The sequence below is a fragment of the Osmerus mordax genome, chromosome 21 (genome assembly GCF_038355195.1).
Source record: "Osmerus mordax isolate fOsmMor3 chromosome 21, fOsmMor3.pri, whole genome shotgun sequence".
NCBI classification, from domain to species: domain Eukaryota; kingdom Metazoa; phylum Chordata; class Actinopteri; order Osmeriformes; family Osmeridae; genus Osmerus; species Osmerus mordax.
This window is the reverse complement of record NC_090070.1, coordinates 8090498-8114761: the sequence shown is the minus strand read 5'-3', so window position 1 is coordinate 8114761 and position 24264 is coordinate 8090498. Positions and strand designations below refer to the sequence as shown.

Genomic DNA, 24264 nt, shown 5'->3' with positions numbered 1-24264 from the left:
CCAACTGGAATCCTGAGTCTGATGGCGATACAGGGTCCAACGATGACTACGATGCTTGTCAGAGAGACAGAGAACGTGCTGCTATATGATTTTGTCTCCTTTCATTCATTTTAGTTTGTTATCGTTTGTGTACTCAGCTCAAGCTGCAGCCTGCCCTTTACCCTGGTGCAAATCCATTGCAAAAACTACTGTGAAGCGTTTAGTTTTGGTTTTGTTTAGCTCTACTGTTGACAGTGATAGGTACTAGTACTACAAAATACTGTTTCCTGTAACTATGTAAACTGCTGTAATATTTGGAAGTAATTTATCCCCCAAAATACATCAAAATAATTGCAGTTTCTCTCAACAATTCGTTGAATTCAGGTGAAGCAATGACTTGACCGCTGTTGTGAAAATTGGGTCGCTTTTGTTGGTACTTGTTGTTAGGCTTTGAAACAGTAACTTGACTTTGTTCTCGTCTCATGAGTCTGTGAGGAGCCAAACGTACGAAGGTCATTCTAAGTACAGAGGAACACTCTCGTGTTTGATTGGACTCACATGGGACTAGGAACAATTACTGGGAATAGTTTTGAATCAGCTGAGAGCTCTGAGTTGATACCCCGAGGAACTGAATTAGATCTGTGAAGCAACATTGAGCTGTTATGAGTGTATGTCTACTGTGCTCATCTCTGTGACAGTACTGTACCATCACATGCCTACAGTATACCTCTCCACCTGCCTCAGGGTGATCCAGTGCAAGATCACTTCCTCCTTCCACTGCCTGGTACAGTACAGTTGAATGGGAAATCATGACGAAAACGATAATACTTGACTGTGGTGTCCAGTAGGATCTAGCCCAGTGGTCTACATAACATGCATCTTGAATCATTGCTGATTCAGTCCAGTCGCATAGGGGAAAATACATGCATTTGTTTGTTTTTACAAAATGTATGAATGCCATGTCACTGTGGGGGTGTTTATTCTCATGTTACGGTATGTCAGCTAAACATGTAAACGGATAACCCAACCATCTCCCCTAGGAAAGCTTGCACAAAAGATTTCATAATACCCAAACTCATTTATTTTTTCACCTTGTTAGTCATACTTACATAAGTACTTTTATCCAAAGTGATGAGTAGATTATTCAGTTTCGAAGAACCTTTGCATATCACACGCGCACATCTCTTATTGTCATAGCAACCATGCAACCTACATATAAATACAGAAATATAGTATGGCAAAACATAATAATATGAATGGATAAATATACATGTACATATAAATATCTATTTATCACAATAAATATCTCTAGTTGATTTGCAGAAGATAATTTATCAAATAACAAAGATGTTGTGCTGGCAGAGCAGAAAAACCCCAACTTTGCTCCGACACGCTCTTCATTTGAACAAGTTAGACAACATCTTGGAATAGCAGGTTTGAAGCAAGAAATAAGTTTATTTGCAGACCCAAATCTCATATACAGTTGAGCTCTTAGTGGGATTGAGGTAGTATTAGGTAGAACATTTTGATAGTATTGAGGTAGTACACCTTGGTAGTATTGAGGTAGTACACCTTGGAAGTATTCAAGTGTAAGATGAGGTGCCCGAAGATGGTCAATCCCTTTCAATGACCAATTTCATTCTTAATAAAAAGATATCCCATGATGCAAAGTTCCCAAGGCCTGGTAAGTGATGCCACATTGACAAGTTAAAACTGTCTGGTCTCTAGACTCTGGTCTCTTTAATAGAGAGAAGTTATAGAAAGGGAGGCTTACAGGAAATTGGGACATCTGGTCAGTATTTAAATTATTATTAAAGAGGATGTCAGTTAGTATTACAAATAACCACCACTCCAGTGGTCAGGTAGCTCTTGGAAAACAGTTGCAAGCAGCATTTTACATCCTCATCCCATGAATAAATTAAATACAATTTGAATGATTTGAATAAAGATGTTAAAGTCCAACAGGGACAGTGCCTATTGTTAGTGTGTTTTGGAATCCGATATTTGGTTATCATCCCTGATCCGACATGAGGTAAGTATTAACACTTGCACACCACAACACTAAATGCTGTTCAGTGCTGATGCACAGTAGGCGACTAGCCATCATCTCACTTTACCACTAAAACTGTAACAACGGCGACTCAACCTTTTGATACAGAGAAAGGTACTCTTGAGTACATCATAGATGTTTTATCATTGATTTAAAATTAGCATGGCCATTGGCTAAAAAGGACAAGATGGGGAGAGTTTCTTGTTGATATCTCACAATGTGCCATAAATGTAGGTTGTAGATTTTTACACAGAATAAAAACTAAACATGTACTGTACATCAACAGCATTTTTCATAGACATGTCGGCTTTTTCTCATTGCAGACTCCAACTAGTGTTAACAGGACTTTACTTGAAGGACAACACATACAAGTTTGGGTGAATTTGAAAGTTGTTCTGGGAACTGAAACACTAACATTGTATATCATTGTCTCGTCAATGGTTTCAAAGGAACAAAGAAACTAAATCAATGCAATATGTTCAAAGATGTTGGATAACCTAGGGTAGGACTCCTCAGATGTACTCAATGATGGCTGATATCCACATTGCGCCCTCAAATCGTGTCCACTCTCTCTCTCTTTCTCTCTCTGTCTCTCTTGCAGTTCTACCAATGTTGTTGTCACCTATATAAATGACAATATGATGAAAAACATGTCAGTGTTCTGTACCTGATAAAGCAAATCAAATAAATGTTGACACTGCATTATCAGACGCCATAGATGTGTTGTGTGTTTTTATTTTGGGTTGTGAATTCTGTGTTGTTTCTTGGGTCTAGGTGAGGTATTAATATAAACCTAAAGTATAGTTTCTGTATAAGTATAGCTTAGGCTTTATATGGCACATTTCAAGCTCGTAGATGTTCCGGGTTAACCTGGGACTGACTGGGCCATGGAGATAAGTTTGGTTTCCTCAATGCGTGAGACGCCTTTGTCTTGATTTAAAATCTTAAATGCAAAAACTATGCTGTGGTCCTTTATAGGTCTACCTTACTCTAATTTTCCATACTCTACTATACCATACCATACTCCACTTTCATATTCATCGACCCTCTCAAGTTTGGGTTATCAGAAGTCTATGGTGATGGCATTTACTGATTTGTTGCTCCCCCCCCCCCCCCCCCCCACACACACACACACACACACACACACTCAACCACCTCTCACCCAACTAATCCCCACATCTTTAACATACAGAACCGCCACTTTGCAACGCTCTCTGTCTCAACGCAGTGGTTATGTTGACATTTTTCTGGATAATTCTCTTCGTAGCGCTTTCTCAAGTGACCACATACCTGCCCACAGACATGAGCTTGTGAGACATCTGCTTTAGGGGTGAGAAGTGAAGGTACGACTGAAAACATATAACATCTCAGAATTACTATGCACAAAGTAAGTCGTCCTAGACCCAAGAAGAGTCGTCTGCTCGTATAGTGGTGTAGATAACTGTAGAACGTCGTAGTGGAAATGTAATATGTCAAACTGCCATTTTCTCAAGGCTTGTTTGTTGTGAGGAAGCAGTATGTGGTTGAGGATTCTGAAAGACGTTCATATATAAACACTTCCTTATCTCATACACATAGGCTGCTGTCAACTGGACGATAAACTACAGAATACAGCTAAACACCTTACTTAACTAGAGTCGTGATGCCTGTTTGATTTGCTGATTGTTGAGAATTTCAGCTGAGATAGTGTTTGAGTTGGACATTCTAAATTAGTTGTCTTACAGTTTTTTTTAATGAACTGAAATAAATCATCTGTCTGTGATTTGGAATCTGGATGTACAGGGTGGATATTTGGTCTGGTAAGTATGTACAAAGTTTCTCATACAGCCTTAAAAATGTTTATCTTTGCTTTGCATTTGTTTGACTAAATTGCACATACCTAGCAGATTACTCAGTGTATTTCCACTTAAGTACAATTAATTTGTGCATCTTCCAAACCTCACTGAACTGAAATATATTAAAATGTAAGAAAAACTAAGCTTAGAATTTTTTTTTTATAATTCTGAGAAACATATGAGGAAGAATAATGATAAAAACAAAGAAACATTATTTTTTACTAATCATGACATAATCTTTTTACTATTATAGTAATAAACAAGTAAACAAATACATTCCTGACGGATTATTATTTGTGGAAGGAATATTGTTGTTTGTTTACTGGGGATTATTGTCCTTTGTGCAGTTCTGCAGTCACTTACAAGGTGGTTTGGCTAAATATATTTTAGCTGAATGCAATTCACATTTGTTGCACGTGATTTACAAATGCTAGGGTTTTTCTATAGCTTTTTGACATTTCCATGTACTTAAATAGACTTATTACTTAAATAGTTATTGTCACTGTCATTGTGTATCTTGCCATCTCATCATTTTATAACCTAGCAATGAAACTGTACTGGGACCAGTGCCACTTGTTTAGAGTAGTCATTGTGTAAAAGTATACATTTGTTTTGGCAAAGTAAGTTTTGTTTTGTTCCTGATTTCAATTTAGATAGTTGTTAAGAGGATAGTTGTTAATAAATAGAATCTAGTACCAATTTCATCATATTCTCATAACACTGTTTCCCCCTTCTGGCCTACCAGAATTGTGACTTCAGATCCACAACATGAAAACATGCGTCCTAAAGTCTGTATTAGTGATGAATTGGATGTAGTTTGAATGGATATATTCTATATTACAGTGTATTTAGAGTCCTGATCCAGTCTACTTGGACTCCACACCTTCTCCTCCCCCCCCAACATCTCCTAACCCAGCTGGTATGCCTCGCTCCTTCCTGGTCAAGAGGGGATGTTACCACCCTCACCGCCTCATCACGGGCAGCCCCTACCGGAGCCTTCCGGGGGAGACAGAGAAGGGGCAGAGGGACACAGCCCTGGGGTTGTCCACGTCAAAGTTCAACAGCCCGTACTCACCCCTCCCACATCCCCCTGCACCTCCGCCTGCTCTTCAGGCCCTGCACCCTGACTCACTTAGCCCACCACAGCCTGTCAGAGACCCGTCCTGTGGTAAGCAGTTCACCATCAACAGTCGGTGCATGTACTTTGCACTGCATTTGAAAAAATAGTCTGCATGGACACCTCACAATGCGATTTCTACCTAATTTCCTTTTTTTTTTTTTCTATCCTGCAGTTCAGGTTGATGAAGCCACCTTTCAATGTCCCCCTGCCCAGTTGAACCCAACGAGTCCTGCCAAGAGGATGGAGTTCCCCTCCTCCCAAGCGGTTTGGCGCAACCTCAGCTCAGGAAATCCTGAGGAAACGTCTGAGCCGGCAGCTCTCGGGGGGCTGCTGGGGCCCCTCCTCCTCCGGAGCTGTCGCCAGAGGAGCTGTGGGGAGGATTGTCCGCTGTGTGGCAAGGTTGGCACAACATCAGTCGTTACAGCATTCTGTTGTCTCATTGCACACATTGTTACCAGGGGTTGATGTTGAGCGGTAAAACACAAGCACATTGTTCACAGGTTGATAAACGTTTGTTTTGTTTTTCTTTGGGTTTAAGTGTTTAAGTGTTGGGTCAACACCTGCACAATGTATGCCTTAGGTTACACTTTAAATATTTAAAGTGGCATTCTGACACTTACAAAGTGAATGCTTTCTCTCTTCTTCTTCTTCTTTGTGTTTTTGTCCTATTTCTTCTTCAGGTGTTTTCCTCTGTGTCTTGTCTGGAGTCTCACATTCAGAAGCTGCACAGCAGCAGAGCCCGTCTGTCATCAGACAGCCCCAGGTCTAGCAGGCAGCAGTACGCTCACAGAACCAAACCAAGGCTGCAACACAAGGTAGATACGATACCAACACACATCCTGACTCTAAAGGCCTGAAAGCCGAATCAACGACCTTAATAGTAAAACACTAATACACATATCTTGCTGTGCTGTCTAGTTACATTTTTTCAACCACAAATCAGTGTCGACGATTCATAAGAGCTTGATTCAGATTCCAACACAGTGATCTGATGCAGAGGGAATTTGTAATCATGTAAGGTCATTTAGAATCGTTTGTAGTAAGCCTGTGATGTATGTGTGTCAGGAACGGACGTTTGGCTGCAAAGAGTGTGGGAAGACATTCAAGCGCTCCTCCACCCTCTCCACCCACCTGCTCATCCACACAGACACCAGGCCCTACCCCTGCCAGTACTGTGGCAAGCGCTTCCACCAGAAGTCCGACATGAAGAAACACACCTTCATACACACGGGTTAGAACACACACACACACACCTTCATACACACGGGTTAGAACACACACACACCTTCATACACACGGGTTAGAACACACACACACCTTCATACACACGGGTTAGAACACACACACCTTCATACACACGGGTTAGAACACACACACACCTTCATACACACGGGTTAGAACACACACACACCTTCATACACACGGGTTAGAACACACACACACCTTCATACACACGGGTTAGAACACACACACACCTTCATACACACGGGTTAGAACACACACACACCTTCATACACACGGGTTAGAACACACACACACCTTCATACACACGGGTTAGAACACACACACACCTTCATACACACGGGTTAGAACACACACACACCTTCATACACACGGGTATGCACATGGACTCAAACCCTCATCTCCTCTGTCAGCTCCTTTCAGTTAACCCCTTAGGTATTACATGTCTTGATTGCATGTTTTACACAAGGAATTCATTTTCTCATAAACCAGGAAACATGTATGTATGTTTGTATGATGAAGTTTATGTATGGATATTCGCATGTGTTGTCTGTATGTATGGCTTCCCTCTAGGCCTGTGTATGCCTGAGACGGTGAACGTCTCACCCTCAGTATACGAGTCCTAAACACCCCCTACGTCATGTTCTGCAGGTGAGAAGCCTCACGTGTGCCCTGTGTGTGGGAAAGCCTTCAGCCAGAGCTCCAACCTCATCACCCACAGCAGGAAGCACAATGGCAGCCGGCCCTATCACTGCCCTCGCTGCCTCTACAGCTCCCAGCGCAAGGCAGACCTGCTCCAGCACCAAGAGCACTACTGCAGATAGAGACCCTTAAAACAGCTGGTCCCAGTTCAGCTCTTAACACTGGCAGGACCCTGGAAACAAGACTCTCTGGGATTTGAGACTGATCCAAATGCAGTTTTTACCACCAGCAGGGGCTTAATGCTAGATTTCCCCCTCAGTTATTAAAAGCTGATTTGAGTTTTTCCACTTCGAGGGGGAACATGTAAACACACTTTACATTTCTGATCACGGTTCAGTTTTCCCCACTAGGGGGTTCATTCTCCCAGACTGTCACTATGGAGAACATATGGAGAACAAGTTTGAAAATATTTTGATATATTAAATTTATTGATATATATTTAAATACACAGATTGTTATCTGGAACTTGATTTATTTCAAATAACCCACTACAAATAGTTGCGAGACAGATTTATTCAAATAATTTGGACAGCGTTACAGAGTCAGAAGCAATTTATTGGAGGAAGGCTTTGTGATTGTTTATGAAAGACACTCAGTAACCATTGTCCTTGAAGAACTGAGCCCTGGCGACAACGTCATTGGAGTAGTCTCTCCCAGTGGTATTGGCATCCACTGATTCATAGGAGTGCACTCTGCTCGCTCCCATATTGTAGGCTGCCAAAGCCCCTGCACACAAATGGAAAAAGACAGTTACAAAGTTATAAATATATTTGATTTTAGTAGTCTTGAATAATGATTTATGCGAATCATTAACCTAATTACTTACCTTTCAGACATTGGTCCTTGGACCAGCTGGGAAATCTTGTCTTGATTTCACCATAGCAGTCAATCAAAATATCAGTGGCTTGACGGATATGCTGCTCACTGAATGGACCCCCTTGAGGACTGTGCCAGCGCTTGTCAATCTACACACAATGTTATGCATTCATGAATATAGGCTATTATGGGTGTATATGTTAGTTTATAAGATATATTTACTTTCAGAGCTCTAATGAACCATTTTACTTTTTCACTAGTTTATTTTTTAGAGGACAGACATTTTCACCCTCAACATCTAGAGCCTACAGAACTAAATAAGAATCAGAAAGCGCTTTATTTGTCAAGTTTGCACCAACAAGGAATATATACAGTACCAGTCAAAAGTTTGGACACATTTTTTGTGTGTGTCCCACACACATTAAAACTATGTTGCACATGTTCAGACATTGTACCTGCATAAGCCCAAAGGCGTTGCCATGGTCCCCCCAGCCATTGCTATCCAGACCTGTTCCCCCCCTGGACTCTCGTGAGATGATGCCAGCGATGACTGCCGCGTCCATTCCAGTCTGTCTCCCCACACTCTTAATGTTGTCCTTGTGCTTGTTCACTTCGGACAAGTCATGATTTGCCATATTACGGGATCCGCCCGGCCCTGTAACAAACATAACCAAATGATCTATGAACACTTTAAGGCTATATGAAATGTAAGTGTTAGTGTAGATCCAAGTGGGCCAAATGTCCTTGAACATACCAGCTGTTTGACGATCAGCATTTGCTGTCTCGGATGAGGCACCGGTGGTACCGATGTTGCGAACATTTCCGAAACCTAAATTGAGGCATCAAAATAACAAATGAGGCAGGCTACATGGGCGTATGTATGATTTCAAACGTGGGTGCCACAGCTTTTTAAAGAATTTAGAATGCGGCCGTTAACTAGCCTATAGCCTAATTTTCTTAATAAAAAGTTGGGGGCATAGATTTTACCTTTTCAAAAAGTGAATGAAAGTGAATGTGAAAGTCCATAACGGGCGTTGGTTTCATTATTATTATTAGGCTATTATATATTAGTAGGTATAGCCTAGGTTATAGATGCACCTACATGCACCTATGGGTTACAATAATAATAATAGCCTAATAATAATAATGAAACCAACGCCCGTCATGCAGTATAGCCTAGCCTACTGTAAGCCTAATAATAACTTAACAGCGAGTTATAACCTACATAGCATAAACATTCTGACAATTTAATAAAACCAAAGACTTACTCATGTTGATGTTGGTTCTTGTCGGCTAACGTTATTGAGACCGGCACCGTTTGGAGAACTTGACTGATCGATGCGGATTGATGGTTCTTGTTCCTTCTCACATTTATAACCCCCAAATCGATCCCCGGAGACAAGAACCACCCATGGTCACAAGGGTATAGTCTATTAATACAACGAGGGTCAGTTTCGGTTAGCATCATTGATGTGTCAATGGGCACCTCAAAGGTTCTTTTACTTTCGTTTTTGCTCAAGATTTGTAACTTGTTTCAATGCACGGTGTTTTGGTTCATGGAAGTTATTTATCTTACCAAACTACTAAAATGATGCGGATTTGGTCCATGGCCATCCGTCTTTATCTCACCTCCATCTCGACACAAATCCTCTAAGCATCTGAGTTGAGAAACATCATAGCCACCCAAAATGACTTGGAATTTTGAATTTTTAGTCCCTCCCCAGCCTTCACGACAGCATCATGGTTATTTCCGTGGTCGACAATAAGTTAGTAAATAATCACTAAAAACAACCAGATAAAGTCTAGGCCGGTCATTATCAAATGGACCTGCACACACAACTCAAACATCATTGGGAATATATATTATTCCATTTGTTTCCCAACCCCACAATGTATTTTTTTCTCTCAAATAGCCTACAGAGACCTGACTACTCACTGATAGGTGAGTATCGACATTAGAGCCTGATCTTTTATCAAGCATCACTTAAAAATACCTTATGTTTTCATGAATGATAAGAACACTGTGAACATAAATGAATCAAATAAAAACAAATCACGCGTTAAGAACTTTTTGGATGTTTATTTATTTATTTGATTTTTAAGTGTTTTATTTTTCTCCAAAAAAATCCTGAGGTATTCACAATATAATGGCATTTATTCAGTTTGAAATGGGACATGGGAAAACTTCAAAATGCAACAAAATAAAATGAAATAAAGAAGCTAGTTGAGCCAGTACAGTGGTGCAGATTGATGTCAGCTGTCAGAACATACCTATTGTGTCAAACATACACTGAAGTTGCAGTTGCAGTAACTGGGGGGAAACACAATGTCTTCCTTGCCATCTAGCAGGCCATGCAATTAACAAGAACTGCATTTTTTGAACCCAAGGGAAAATAAGCAATTGTTTTCTAAGATTTCTTTTTTTTCTTCAAAACACCTCGCTAGAGTGCAGATAAAGTAGATTATTTCAGTCAAATCTCTACAAGAATTGTTCTTATTTGTAAAGATTGTAGCTGGCATTTCTTACTTGTGTATCAAAATGACTCAAAGTCTCAAACAACAGAAGCGACTAGTATAGCGCTTATATATTTAAATACACCATGCTTTAATGTTTTCAGATTTAAACCATAACCGCCAGTTGGCCTGAAGAATAGGATGTCAAACTGGAAACAGAATAACGGACCTCAGTATGCAAAACATCAAAGAGAAAAGACACCCTACAAGTCAGTCAAACCAGTTATGAACAGATTATCATTGGTCTGTTTAGGCCTACCTAAACCACCATGGATTCAGTTGATTGTGGTTGGATATTTGGCTACTTGTGTCAACGGTAAAACGCCACTGATAGACTGTCTCTCTACCATGTGTCTTGTTTGGCTTTAAAAACAAACACAAACCGCCAATAAATAAATATCAGAGAGACCAAAAACAACAACAAAAAAGGACATTGACAGAAAAGAAAAAAAACATTGTTGAATTGGTTTTCTTATTTGACGAGTCACAGGTCTATGATTGATAACGGAGCTCTGTGACTGGAAGATAACACCCCCTTCCCCTCTCCCTCTTCCCCTCCTATCCACTCCCCCCCACCCTCCACTCAAAAGCCACATCAGTCATGACCGTCTTAGCTTAGTTCTCCAGGGACAGTGATCCAGAAAGCAGGAACAACAAGTTAGCATGTGAAGCTACCTTGTCAAGATACTCAATACAACTTCGACTAAGGAATCAGTTGGCTGAGCGGTGAGGGAATCGGGCTAGTAATCCAAAGGTTGCCAGTTCGATTCCCTGTCATGCCAACTGACATTGTGTCCTTGGGCAAGGCACTTCACCCTACTTGCCTCGGGGGAATGTCCCCGTACTTACTGTAAGTCGCTCTGGATAAGAGCGTCTGCTAAATGACTAAATGTAAATGTAAATGTAAATGTAACTTATTCTTTTGCGGTTTAAAGAGAATGATAACTATCTGAATTTGGACAAAATGGGACCACACTACACACTTTCCATTAACATCCTATAAAGAGCTTTGCAAAGAACTATATAGAGAACTGACTCGTAGTACAGCATTAGAGAACCATGAAACAGTGGGGCTTTTGGGCAGGGGTAGGTAAACATGTATAAAATAATAATGTCAAAAAACTAAGCCCTCAGTAAAATAAGAGAACAAAATACAAAAGAAAAAAACACAGGAATAAACTAAATTCAGTTCAACATATTGGAGGACTGAGGATTACAGCAACGCAAGGTGTAAAGACTTGAGGGCGGGGCCAAGAAAGTGATGCCCCGCCTACATAGAAAAAGACACACCTTTGACCAGATGTTCCTTTAGAGACGGGGGGGGGGGGGGGGGAATTGTTCTCTAACTGTCTGCCTCAGCACTCTCTTGGAACATCCAGAAATTTCTTTGTTCAATTTGGTGTAATCTTTGCCCTGAATAGAATAATAAAAATGGTAACCATAATAAAACAATGGACAAAAATAAAGTAATAATCACCATCAACAAAGACTTTTGGTAGATAAAACACTGCAATACACCTTTCCCTGTCTTCAGACTCACCACTCTCACACACACACACACACGCACACACCTAAATGAAAGACACACAGCAAAGTGAGGAACAAGGACAAAGATCACAAGAACACAAACTACCACTCATTCTTCTCAAGAACTAGCGACAACAAAAATAAAAATGTAAATTGCAAATAGCAAGTCTAGAGAAGAGAAAAAGGCAAAAGTGTGTCTTTTCCTAGTTACACAATTCAACACGACATTTGAACAAAAAAAAAGTTACAGAATATATAATATAATATGTAAAAATTATAAATAAAGATAGAGTTTTGTGTGTGTCCACTCCCTCCAAACCATAATCTAAAATCAATGGCAGTTACAGCGGTGACAATAACATGCAATCGATATACTTACAGCATTGGATACAACCCACTACAAACCCTGTCTAACCACCCAGTCTACAACCTCCCCCCTACCCTCCCAAACCCCAATACAATCCTTAAATATTCATCAGCTCATTCAAAACATGTCTCTTGCTCGCTCCCTTTCTCTCTACATGTTAGCTCTCTGAAGGCATTCTCAAAAGTTACTCGGGAGAGAGAAAAAAAAAAAGAGAAATTCTTATATATCATCCCCTAACTCCAGTTCCACCTTACATGTATGTACATGGAGGGCTTTCCATAAAGCAAGCTGACTTGATTTGAATGACTGCATAGTGAAGATGTTTTTTGGTTTACTTACAGATGGGGCTATGACACATCCTCCCATTGCGCCCAAGGAGCAGTGCAGCGCACACAAGATGTGGTTGCAGAGCTGGTTTGACCATTGACACACACTAGTAGCAGCCAGCAACACTGTGTGTCCAGTAAGTCTATACATTTGGTGTGTGTGCCTGTGTGTGTCTAGACTGCAACTAGTCCTTGAGGGCAGGTCAGGATTATAATTAAAAACGCTCATCTTTCTAACACACTTGTTTTTTTGTTTTTTTTTAACCTACACACACAAACACTCAAGTCATTCAGTTTAGTACAAAGCACACCTGGCTAACCCTTAGAGGGAAGAGTGGTACTGTGTTTCCAAACGTAAATGCATGCATACACACCAATGGACACCAATGTGGGTGTGTTTGTAAATGCAGGTCAGCAAACTAATAAGATTAAGTGGGAGACTGGCTCAAGCACAAACACAAGAGGTTTACACTAGACAAACAAGACTGATAGGGAAGCCATTTTATCCTAATGAGCACCAGGGAATAATAAACGATTTAGCAATTTAGAGTGTTATGTCTCAAATAGCAAACGGTATTGGTGGTCCACGTCTTGCAAAAAACACTTTTAACTAATAAGTTGAGCAATACTGTCATCAATGACTGGATTGTGGTGCTTAAATATTTAAATTGTTCTAGAGACCTGATTGTTCCGTAGTAGAGTCTTATTGTAACTAGCACCACCTGCTTGCTCAGTTGTGCATCTGAATTATTATCCAAGTGTGTGCCCGCCAGTCTCCTTCTTGTCTCGTACACACACACTTACTCACACACACACACACATATAGGCACGGCTACCCAAGTGGCCCCCCACCCCCCTCCGCTGCTAACTACAGAGATTTCAGAATATAGTCATAGTTGTCAATTCTAAAAGCAATAACAATAAGTATTTTGTAATTGTTTCGCCAATGACACCTTTGGTGTGTAATGTCAAGGTCGTCCAGCTTGCAGGAGGACAGATGGACGGACAGGATGGAGTCATTTAAACAAGGAAGGACCCCAGAGTAACCCCCCCTCCCACCAGGTTCAAAGGTCATAGTTCAGGACAGGCATGCACACCCCCAAATAATAACTGTACTCAGCAATGCTATAGCAGTGGAATATTGTGATGTTAATGACAATACAAACAAAACTACTTATCATAGTGTTAAGGTAAACTGAGGTGAGGTGCATTTCATTTGTGAAGGTTAGTTCTGTGACCCCCTCGCCCCCCCACCACAAAACTACGCTTTTTCCTACTTCATCTTCTCACTTTCTTTAGCCATTGTCAGACTTTCTTTTTATTTGGTAACGTGTTTAGACTTTGCATTATTTGATGTATTTGGTTTAAAAAAAAAAAAAAAAAAAAAAGGATTTTGTCCTTTGGGGATAAAACAAGTCGACAGCAGCGTGTGTCTAAAGCAAAACGTAGCAGCAGTAGCAATGTAAATAAATAAATAATAATATAACATTTCTGGAGATAGTATAGAACAGCAAACACCATTAAAACAAATCCTAAGTCACTCGCTAAAATGACAGTTGGTACTTTGGTGTGTAACACCATAAAAGCTTTTACAGTGTCCTGCTAGCTTTAGCATCTGACCCATACAAACAAGCGCCTCCACTGCCTTCTTCTCCCTCTTCTTCATCAAATGTTTTCACCCTTAATGTCCACTCATCTCCACTAGCTCTAGACTGCCCCAAACCCTTCTGTTATCCTCGTCTCACTTCCTTTTCCTTCTTCTCTCTCTCCCACCATTTCACTCCATATTGGACACATTCCACTATTCCACCAGTTCCTTTCTTTTCCCTGTTCTTCTCTCTTCCTCTACCGCCTTCAGTCAACGTTCCAGGTGCCCTCGTCTTCTCTGACTTCCGGATGTTTTGTCTACCTCTCACTTCCTAGCGGTGATTTGGTTTGGTACGTGTGTGTGTGTGTGTGTGGGTGTGTGGGGTGGGGTCTAGCTAGCTGGCTTCAGTTCTGGCCCTGCAGAAGGGGGGGGGGGGCAGTGCAACCGTGGCTGGAGGGCCTAGTCCAACTCCCTCCACATACCACAACACTACAGCCTTTGGTTTAACCAGATCTCCGAGCCTAAGAAGAGAGTTAGAGAGAAGGAAGGAAAGAAAAGGGAAGCCAGGCAGGAAGGAATGAAACCAGGAAATCTACTTCCTACTCTTTGTCTTGAATATGCTCCTGTCGCTCTCCAGACGAAAGGATTGTAATTCCTCCTCCACCTCCCTCTGGGCTGTTTCTCGCTCTCTCTCTTTCCTCTCCAGTGGTTCTCACCAAATATCACCTGATCGCAAATCAGGTGGCGCTGTGAAAAGGCTCAAAACATTGTTTTCTTCATTCCACTCATCAGTTCTATCCCTCCATCTCTTAAGGCAGCTCTTAAGTCCACCTCTATTTAAAACTCACCTTTCTACAGAGCTAAAGTAAAATACATCTAATTTTTTTGTAGCATTTTTCTCTGTTTTTCCGATTTTACGTTCATTAGAAAATTAACTTAGCATCTTGGTTAATGTTTGCTTCGTCTACTGTGTGTGTGGTTTTTAGGTTAGTAATTTTGTTTAGTAATTTCTAAGTAATTTGTGGGTTAGACCTGCTGTGCGGAACAGCTATAGATATCCATAATATAGTGACCCTAATCTGGCGTGTACACAAACACACAAACACACACAGACACACAGAGTGAGTGACAGTAACATTATACCCGGCTGATTATTGCACTGGACGTGTTCTTTAGGAACTTAGCCAACCATGCGTGTGTGAAACAGATGCTAGCTCCCCTAGCTAATGGCGCTAATGCTACCGGACAGTTTGCTCCAGTGTGTGTCGACTACTCTGTTGACAGGTCCTGTGACCAGAACCTTTGCTGGAGCTGAACAGTGACGTACACGACATGTGAGAGGGTTAGTTAGTGAGCTATACACAGAGCGCGAACGGGCCAGTCTGGCTGTACACTGGCTTCACCGCGGGGCGGGCTGTGTGGAGGTGAGTGCTCGTGTGCTGTACATGAGAGGGGGGGGATACACAACATCGCCCATGACGTCGCAGGGTCTCTAGTGTCCCTGCTTTTTAACAGCTAACTTGGATGAGCTCCGTAACCACTCTTCTGTGTGTTTGCCTGTCCTGATACCCCTGACCCACCCCTGACCCACCCCCACCCCCCCGGTTCAATTGACCCGTTGCCCCTCCCTTCATCTATCCTTCCGTCCATCCATCTGTCCGCTCTAAGCCCTCTTCCTCGTCTCCGTCCTCCCTCCCTCCCTCCTCCTCCTCCGGCGGGCGAGGTAGCAGGCTCCGGGGTCAGCCCCAGACCGGGCCGGGCCACGGGGGGGGGGGGTGCTGCGTCTGGGCTACCTGCTGAACAGAGAGTGGAGCTGGTGCTGGTGGCTGTAACACTGGCTGCTGCGCGGCGACTCGGTGCGCTCCATGACCGCCTGGAACCAGCCGGCCACGTCCACCTCCAGCACCTCGTAGCGCCGGATGAAGCTGTGCTCCTGGGGGGGAGGGAGGGCAGGTTAGAGGCTTTTGTTCCGGCAGAGGCTAGACAGGGCATGTGTGCAGGCGGAGGAGGAGCGACTTACGAGCAGCTTGTGGTATTTTGGCCGTTTTCTGTGATCCTTTGTGAGGCTGAGGAGAGAAACGCATTGTAGCAACACACACTGTCGCGCGTGCGTATCCACAGCGTGCGCGTGTGTGGTAGGAAAGTGTGTGTGCGTAGGGGGGTGAGAAAGTGTGTGTGTGTGCGCGTGTTACCAGTCTTTGACGAAGGACTGGAAGTCGAGGGAGAAGCCCATGCCGAGAGGGAGAAGAGGCGGATCCTCCTGCAGAACTTTGGTCAGAACCTCAAAGTCCGTCTTGCAGTTCTTATAGGGGAACTGTCCTGTGGCCAGCTCCACCTACAGGACGCGGGGGCACATGACACTCACAAAGACGGCCAGGGATCTCAACACAGTATTAAATGAGGTCAAAATACCTACAAAGTATGTACAAAAGGCATCCTCTGCTAACCCCAAAAGCATACACTTCACAGCTTTTATACTCCTGTGTAGTGTATGCTTTTCTAGTACAGCGTGCTCGAGGTGTGGGGTGGTTGTGGACGTGGGAGGCAGGCGTACTGTACCAGAGAGATGCCCAGGCTCCACACATCAGCTCGGATGTCATAGTCAGGCTTGCTGGGGTCTGGAGGGTCTATTCTCTCAGGCTGGAAACACACACACACAGGCTTAGGGTGAAAACATGCACTTAAAAAACGCGTACCAGTTAGCATGTAATTGTGCACCTTGATAGTACAGGTTCCTCAGAACGTGTGGCCGTCATGCACAGCACACCCACGGCCGCACGCGTGAGATATCTGCGTGGGGGGGGGGGGGGGGGGGGGAGCGCGCGAGCGCGCGAGGTATCCACTCACCGCCATGTAGGCGGCACAGCCGGCGCTGCGGGTCTTGGCCTTGGAGTCGACAAGGCGTCCGCTGATGCCGAAGTCGCACAGCTTGATCTGACCCTTGGCGTCCAGCAGGATGTTGGAGGGCTTGACGTCACGGTGGATCACTCCGTGCTTCTCCTTCAGGTACAGCAGCGCCTTCACGATCTGGGAGGGGCACACACACACACACACGCACGCAGGTGAGGTGAAAGTGTACGAATGTGCACGTGTCTGGTCTGAGTGAGAGAGAGAGTGTGCGTGTGTGTGTGTGCACATGTGATTGTGTGCCTGCACATGTGATAGTGTCTGAGTGAGAGAGAGAGTGTGCACGTGTCTGAGTGAGAGAGAGAGAGAGAGAGAGAGAGAGAGAGAGAGAGAGAGAGAGAGAGAGAGAGAGAGAGAGAGAGAGAGAGAGTGTGTGTGTGTGTGTGTGTGTGTGAGAGACTCACTGCCACGGTCATCTTCCCCAGGATGTGTTCTGGGATGGGCCCCTGGATCCTCTTCTTCAGCTTCTCAGCACACGTCCCCATCAGCTCCATGGCGATGAACACGTCCGTCTGGACGGCGGGGGAGAGGGGACATTTAGCACAGCGTGATAAATGGCGCTTGTGTGTGTGTGTGTGTGTGTGTGTGAGAGACCTACATTGGTAACTATGGCGCCGTAGCACTGGATGATGTAAGGGCAGTCGTGGCTCTTCAGCACCACGTCCAGGTCCATCAGGATCCTCTTGTTCTCGTCCTTGTTTCCGGTCCTCCTCATTTGCTGGTGACACACGCACACACACCACAAGCATCAATATATAACACTGTACCGGCAGAAGATGAGGAATGGATTATATGGACATATAATGGATGTATAACTGACATGGAGCCTAGAGGACACAATGACATCAGCATGGCCCTTGATTGAAATTCGCTTGAATAAATCGCCGAAAAAGGCATGACGTCAAACAAAAATGTCTGCATGAAACGAAACCTCCCGAGGAGAAGACTCGCTTGTTGGCCTGTGATACCGACCGACTGTGTAATTATAAACCAGTTAAGATGGCTACAATTATGCACTCTGGTAAATGGAGGTTGGGGCCCTGACTATGCAATTACTGTGTAGCGTCATTGGATAAACATGGAGGACAGGAGAAGGCAAGCCTGGGGAGGGAGAGAGAGAGAGAGAGAGAGAGAGCTGGAGAACCAGAGAGAAAGAAAAAGGATTAGGGCAGGACGTAGAGAGAGAGAGAGAAATGGAGCGAGAGACTAAATTAGCGCCTGAGCGATAGAGAAAGCGAAAGAGAAATCGCAAAGACATACTGAAACCGAAAGACACAGACAGACAGAGACTAATGTCGAGAAAAGACGGACTTGCTCCACCCCCAGTAACCATAGCAATCTGCAGGCAGCAGATCCGGAGCTCTGCCGATATGTGGTTCGATGGGAGAAGCGGATGCTATAACACACACACACACACACACACACGGGCAGAATCTCTACTGTCCAGGTGTCCCACTGAGGCAACACAAGCCGCCCCAGTGTCGGAAAGCTAGTCGCTACCCGTCCCATCCCTTACTTTGACGGCGATGACGTGGCCCGTCTTCTTGAAGCGCACTTTGAAGACCTGTCCGCACGTGCCGCTGCCGATCTCCCCCTCGCTGATCAGGTCGCTCACCTCGGCCTGGTGTCTCTGGGGAAGGGGGCGGGGGGGAGGGGGTAGAGGTTTGAACTCACCACGGAAACGAGACATCGAACGAGCAAACGCACAGTTAAACACACGTCCGACCATCCATTTAGACCAAAGTGGAAACCCTCGTAAAAGCGACGCCCCCCCCCCCCCGTTTGGCGAGAGGCGAGGCCTCCCGAGGGGCCCGGTGTCTCACCTGGCCGTCGATCTTCAGGTAGCCCGTCTGTTTCATGATCTCCTGCAGCTTCTGGTCGATCTCCGCACTTAAAGGAGGTCAAGCAGACACACTCGGGGTCAGACAGGAGTCGAGGCTGCGTGCGTGCGTCAAAATACACCCTGGTACAAATCGCGGCCGCGGCTGTTTAAAGTGTCGGACGCGATCGATCGTGAGGTTTCTAGGTCGTGCGCATGTGTGCGCGTACCGTGTGTGTATCAATGTGTGTGTGTATAAATGTGTGTGCGTGTGTGTATACACATGTATGTGCGTGTCGTGTGTGTGTGTATAAATGTGTGTGCGTGTCGTACTTCTCCAGGCTCTTCTGCAGGCCGTACTGCGGCGTGGGCAGCGTGAGCATGTGGCGCGGCCGGCTGGGGTGGTGCTGGGGGGAGCTCTCGGACGACGAGGAGCGGCTGCCTCCGTCGTTGGCCAGCGGCAGCTGCAGAGCTGGGGGAGGAAGGAGGGAGGGGGTTAGGAAAGGAACCAGGGGGTTAGGAAGCCTGGAGGAGGGAGAGATGGGGACTGGGGATATGCTACGACTAGTCCTGGTGTCGGTCCAAGTTAAACTCCTAATCTAAACTCCATTTGTTTTTGTTTTTTTAGTTTTTTTTCAGCGGGCCTGTGTTCCTGTATGGAACGGAGCCCGTTTGGCCTGTTTAGACATGAATGTTTTGACTCAAAGCGGGTGAGTTGAAGCAGTGAGTGTTCAAGATGACCTTGACAGACTGAGACACACACCGTACCAAGAGTGTTATTCAGTTCCCGCCCTAGCGGAGAGAGCAGATCTGTTAGGAACGACTAGCCTTCTATACTTAAGGTACCCCAGACAGGTGGGCATTCCGTATTAGCAAGGCAAACGTAAAAAACACACTTCCAAGTGCAGGCTCGCGTTTTTTCCGCGACTCGGCGTACTCCACCATCGGACACATGCAGCGAGGGGGCGTTATTTTTTGGACGGGCAAAAGCAACACACTTCTCAGGTGGGAGAAGGTACACGGTAGGAGCAGAGAAGACCAATCAGCCAGAAGAGAAGCTAGGAGGCGCGTTAGGACGGAACAGTCGTGCAACCGCCACACAGACCGGAGGGGGTCGGACAGTCAGGACCGCGTCGACGACCACATCTTGAACTCTGACTGCACCCTTTAGCCCCCCCCCTCACAGAGGGTTCCAGAACCCTACTGAACTCATTTGTCGTGAACACTCGATTCCCTTTCCCCAGTGAGGTGCACTCAATACAAACATTGACACTATTCACTTAGTAGAAGCTTTTTTTATATAAATATTCTTGTGAGTGAAAGGTTAATGGACAGGTTTGGGTTTGCAGTGAACGGCTAGCTTCTGGTTAACCTGTGGGGGACCTGTTGGTGAAACCTGCAAGAGAATGGGGTTAGTGAGGGGGTTAGTGTGAACTCAGGCAAAGGACCAGTCTGACACAGTTGGATACAGACAGAAAAAACAGGCAAACAAACAGAGACAAGCCACCTGACTGGGAACCAATCACAGTGACCGGTCAGTGGCCACTGACGAATCAGAGACACACTGGGAAATGTCCCTCGAGAGCCAGGAAGAGGATGCGTCACAGACAGATGACGATCTAGAACCGGCAATCTAGGATTCTAGAACGCAAGGCGGGGGGGGGGGGGGGGGAAGTGAGAGTGAGCTGCACAAATCAGAAGCTGAGAAAAGGGACAGATTTCTTTTTTGGATTGGCGCAGGTCTTCCATTGGCGAGAGAGGGAAAAAGTAAAAGAGGAGAGAAGCATCTGTTGAACACAGCACTTCCTGCAAATCGACCAATTGGGATGCTGGATTAGACTGTGTGGGAGAAGGGGGGGTGAACACAACATGCCATGCAGAAAAGCGACATGCACCGTGTCTCTGCATCCAGCGAAACATGGGTTAATACTGTCACACTCACACACAGGCGTATATACACACACGCTAACCCACAAACTCACACTCACTGCCCTGCCACTGGAGTGTGGAGATGGAGGGGAGAGATGGAGGGGAGAGATGGAGGGGAGAGATGGAGGGGGGAGATGGAGGGGAGAGATGGAGGGGAGAGATGGAGGGGAGAGATGGAGGGGAGAGATGGAGGGGAAATATGGAGGGGAGAGATGGAGGGGAGAGATGGAGGGGAGAGATGGAGGGGAGAGATGGAGGGGAGAGATGGAGGAGAGAGATGGAGGGGAGAGATGGAGGGGAGAGATGGAGGGGAGAGATGGAGGGGAAAGATGGAGGGGAGAGATGGAGGGGAAAGATGGAGGGGGGAGATGGAGGGGAGAGATGGAGGGGGGAGATGGAGGGGGGAGATGGAGGGGAGAGATGGAGGGGAGAGATGGAGGGGAGAGATGGAGGGGAGAGATGGAGGGGAGAGATGGAGGGGAGAGATGGAGGGGAAAGATGGAGGGGAAATATGGAGGGGAGAGATGGAGGGGAGAGATGGAGGGGAGAGATGGAGGGGAAAGATGGAGGGGAAAGATGGAGGGGAAAGATGGAGGGGAGAGATGGAGGGGAAAGATGGAGGGGAAAGATGGAGGGGATATGAGATTAGAGGGGAGGTGAGAGTAGTGAGGAGGAAGTTGGAACTGCCCGAACGTTTCTTTGTGTAACCTGGTATAAGACTGTCTGTTATTGTTCCATTTCATCCTGTTGATTGAATATGAGCTTATCTTGAGGTTGGTCTTATACCTGTTGCGTGCAAAAGGACCGCGTTTGTTTTACAGATTATAGTGTATGAATTATGTGACGTGCCTTTATGCTCGGTGTATGACTTCTTGAGAATACAAGGCTCTCGCTCTATGCAAGTGACGCGTGTCAACGATGAACGTACAGCTGAGTCAGAGAAGGTTTAACCGGGCGTCCACTCTGACGGTGACAAGGCACTGTGACACGGGGAGAATGAGGGGCGGAAGACAGAAAAAGAGGGGGAGGGGAGGGAGAGGGGGGGGGGGTGGTGTTGAAGGTTTCAGTGGCAGAGAAGGAGATACCTGCACGCTGGGAAGGGGCTGGAGCAGGACTGAGCTGGATCACGATGACTAGACGAGGGGAGAGAAAATACACACACGCACACATTACTACTCTGTACACAGCTACTGACACACACACACACATTACTACTCTGTACACCGCTACTGACACACACACACGCAGACATTACTACTCTGTACACAGCTACTGACACACACACACACACACACAGACATTACTACTCTGTACACAGCTACTGACACACACACGCAGACATTACTACTCTGTACACAGCTACTGACACACACACACACGCAGACATTACTACTCTGTACACAGCTACTGACACACACACACACAGACATTACTACTCTGTACACAGCTACTGACACACACACGCACACATTACTACTCTGTACACAGCTACTGACACACACACACACAGACATTACTACTCTGTACACAGCTACTGACACACACGCGCACACATTACTACTCTGTACACAGCTACTGACACACACGCGCACACATTACTACTCTGTACACAGCTACTGACACACACACATTACTACTCTGTACACAGCTACTGACACACACACGCAAGACCATGTTGACTCGCAAACGGGAACATAGGCATGTGTTTTTTTACACACACAGACCACCAGTACATAAACACACACAAATTGACACCATCTCTCTCACACACTGAAAGAGAGGATGGACCAAGGTTCTCAAAAGGACCCCCAGAAAACAAATGTTTTCTGACATAACTTGAACTGAGATGAAACAGCTCAGATGTGGACCTCAAAGCTACAAACTACTACTAGTAATTTACTTTCCAAACATGGCAACAACAGAAATAGTTCTATTTAGTCGTATCTACTGAAGTGCGCACACAGTTAATCAGTAACAACCACAAAGCACTGAATACTGGTAGAAACGTCACAACCAACATGTCCTTCTACAAGCAGAAGTCTGGATGGTTCATGTAGTAGCGAATACTGTTTAGGCACATGTTCACTGCCGTTTATTCTGTCAAATCGACAGAATATGGGCCATTTCACACAGATCCTTCATCAAACTTGTATACATTTCTTAGAGATGGCATGTTCATTCAAATAATTAGGGCTGCAGTTTAATGACAGACCCTCCACATAGCGAGAGATTATTTTGTAGAGAAATGTTCAGAAGGTAAACAACGATGAATGTTGATAAAGGGGATTTTATTGCAAAAGCTCGCTTTTGCAATAAAGTTTGCCCAGGTTGATTTCCCCAGTGGTACCTCAACTGAAAGTAGTTGATCAAAATGGTGCAGGAAACTAGCTGGACTGCAAAACCTTTGAAATGAAGAAAATAAGTATGTTGTGGCTAAATAAATGGCATGTCCTGACAAATTGACGTGCAATCTAGAGCAACAGGAAAATGTTAAATGTAGCCAGCCACAGGGTAGATTGCTGGAGGGAACTTGGCAGTGCTAGCTAGATAGGTTGACAATCACGGGTCCAAATAAATAAGGGATTAGAAAGTGACACTAAAACAGTAGAGAATGGACAGCTATTGCATTTGACAAATACACACACGATTAATAGAAATACGTCCAACCAATACAGAAAGACGAACTATTTTGTCAATAGAAATTAAATGTGCGAACAATTTTGACTGATTTTGACGGACGGGGCCTGCTATTACTACGAGCAGCTAGCTAACGTTTAGCCCAGTGTTAGCTAGCTAGCTAGCAGTTTGACAGCTAGCAAGGCGGGTTGTAAGGGACCAAAACACAGTTCTGGACGTGGTTTGTCCAGTAGCTGAGCTGCTGACAGTCGCGCAATACCATGTTAATTTAGCTACTTAGTTTGAAATCCATCCGTATTATTTATATATGAATTGATATGAATAAGTGACACCTCTGGGCAGGACTGAACGTCCAGAGGTGGTGTTTGTTTATCCATTTAGCATGCTAGCATGTTAGCTTAACACCAACATCACCCCTTCTCCTCTCCCCTCCCACCGCCTCTCCTTTCGATCTTTCCCTTTATTCTAATCGTTCCCAGATCTAAGGGACTCCCCAATAGACACTCACTTGGCCTCGGACGTGAACGTTGTGGACTCATGTCGATATTGAGATCAATTCTTCTACGAGCTTCTTTATTTTCTTGCTTTAGTTTCTCCTCGATTCGGGAGAGCCTCTGTTCCAGCGACGACATCTTGAAAAATTGAGCACCATCGAACGTTATCAGCCAGCTCTAGACTGCCTCTCTGGTGAACTACTAGGGCGGCAGACGACTTCCAAATCGCAGTGCCGCAGCAAGATTATGGTTGTTTAAGTTCTGTCCATGTCCCTATAAAACTGTCAGTCATTAGGGTTTTAATGGGGAGGTGACAGAACAGTTGAATAATTGGATGTGAATAATAACAAATGGTCTAATAGTCGGTTGGCCTTCAATGGCCACAGATTTGATCTCTGCCATAGACCACAAA

At 44.8% G+C, this 24264-nt stretch overlaps 3 protein-coding genes across 4 annotated transcripts; 1 reads left to right on the top strand and 2 right to left on the bottom strand.

The window, feature by feature from the left end:
• The first annotated feature begins 3614 nt into the window (after positions 1–3614).
• LOC136965180 (zinc finger protein Gfi-1b-like) lies at positions 3615–7287 on the top strand. The gene is made up of 6 exons (XM_067259217.1): positions 3615–3828; positions 4708–5032; positions 5157–5383; positions 5665–5799; positions 6050–6215; positions 6878–7287. The coding sequence occupies exons 2-6, from the start codon at positions 4786–4788 to the stop codon at positions 7048–7050; spliced, it is 948 nt and encodes a 315-aa protein (XP_067115318.1). The 5' UTR covers positions 3615–3828; positions 4708–4785; the 3' UTR covers positions 7051–7287.
• Positions 7288–7426: 139 nt separating this feature from the next.
• LOC136965181 (lysozyme g-like) lies at positions 7427–9122 on the bottom strand. The gene is made up of 5 exons (XM_067259218.1): positions 9013–9122; positions 8499–8573; positions 8200–8399; positions 7755–7893; positions 7427–7654 (listed from the first exon to the last, which is right to left on the bottom strand). Exons 1-5 carry the CDS (start codon positions 9014–9016, stop codon positions 7521–7523), a joined length of 552 nt encoding a protein of 183 aa, XP_067115319.1. The 5' UTR covers positions 9017–9122; the 3' UTR covers positions 7427–7520.
• A 4722-nt stretch (positions 9123–13844) lies between these two features.
• map2k7 (mitogen-activated protein kinase kinase 7) lies at positions 13845–24003 on the bottom strand. 2 transcript variants are annotated; one of them, XM_067259652.1, is made up of 12 exons: positions 23867–24003; positions 21807–21854; positions 19126–19264; positions 18797–18863; positions 18490–18603; positions 17572–17691; positions 17378–17485; positions 16914–17093; positions 16626–16706; positions 16259–16401; positions 16087–16132; positions 13845–15999 (listed from the first exon to the last, which is right to left on the bottom strand). In XM_067259652.1, the coding sequence occupies exons 1-12, from the start codon at positions 23988–23990 to the stop codon at positions 15856–15858; spliced, it is 1314 nt and encodes a 437-aa protein (XP_067115753.1). In that variant the 5' UTR covers positions 23991–24003; the 3' UTR covers positions 13845–15855. The 2 variants fall into 2 exon arrangements, with proteins under 2 accessions (XP_067115753.1, XP_067115754.1); XM_067259653.1 differs by lacking the exon at positions 21807–21854 and having other exon boundaries at positions 23867–23990.
• Between the last annotated feature and the right edge of the window lie 261 nt (positions 24004–24264).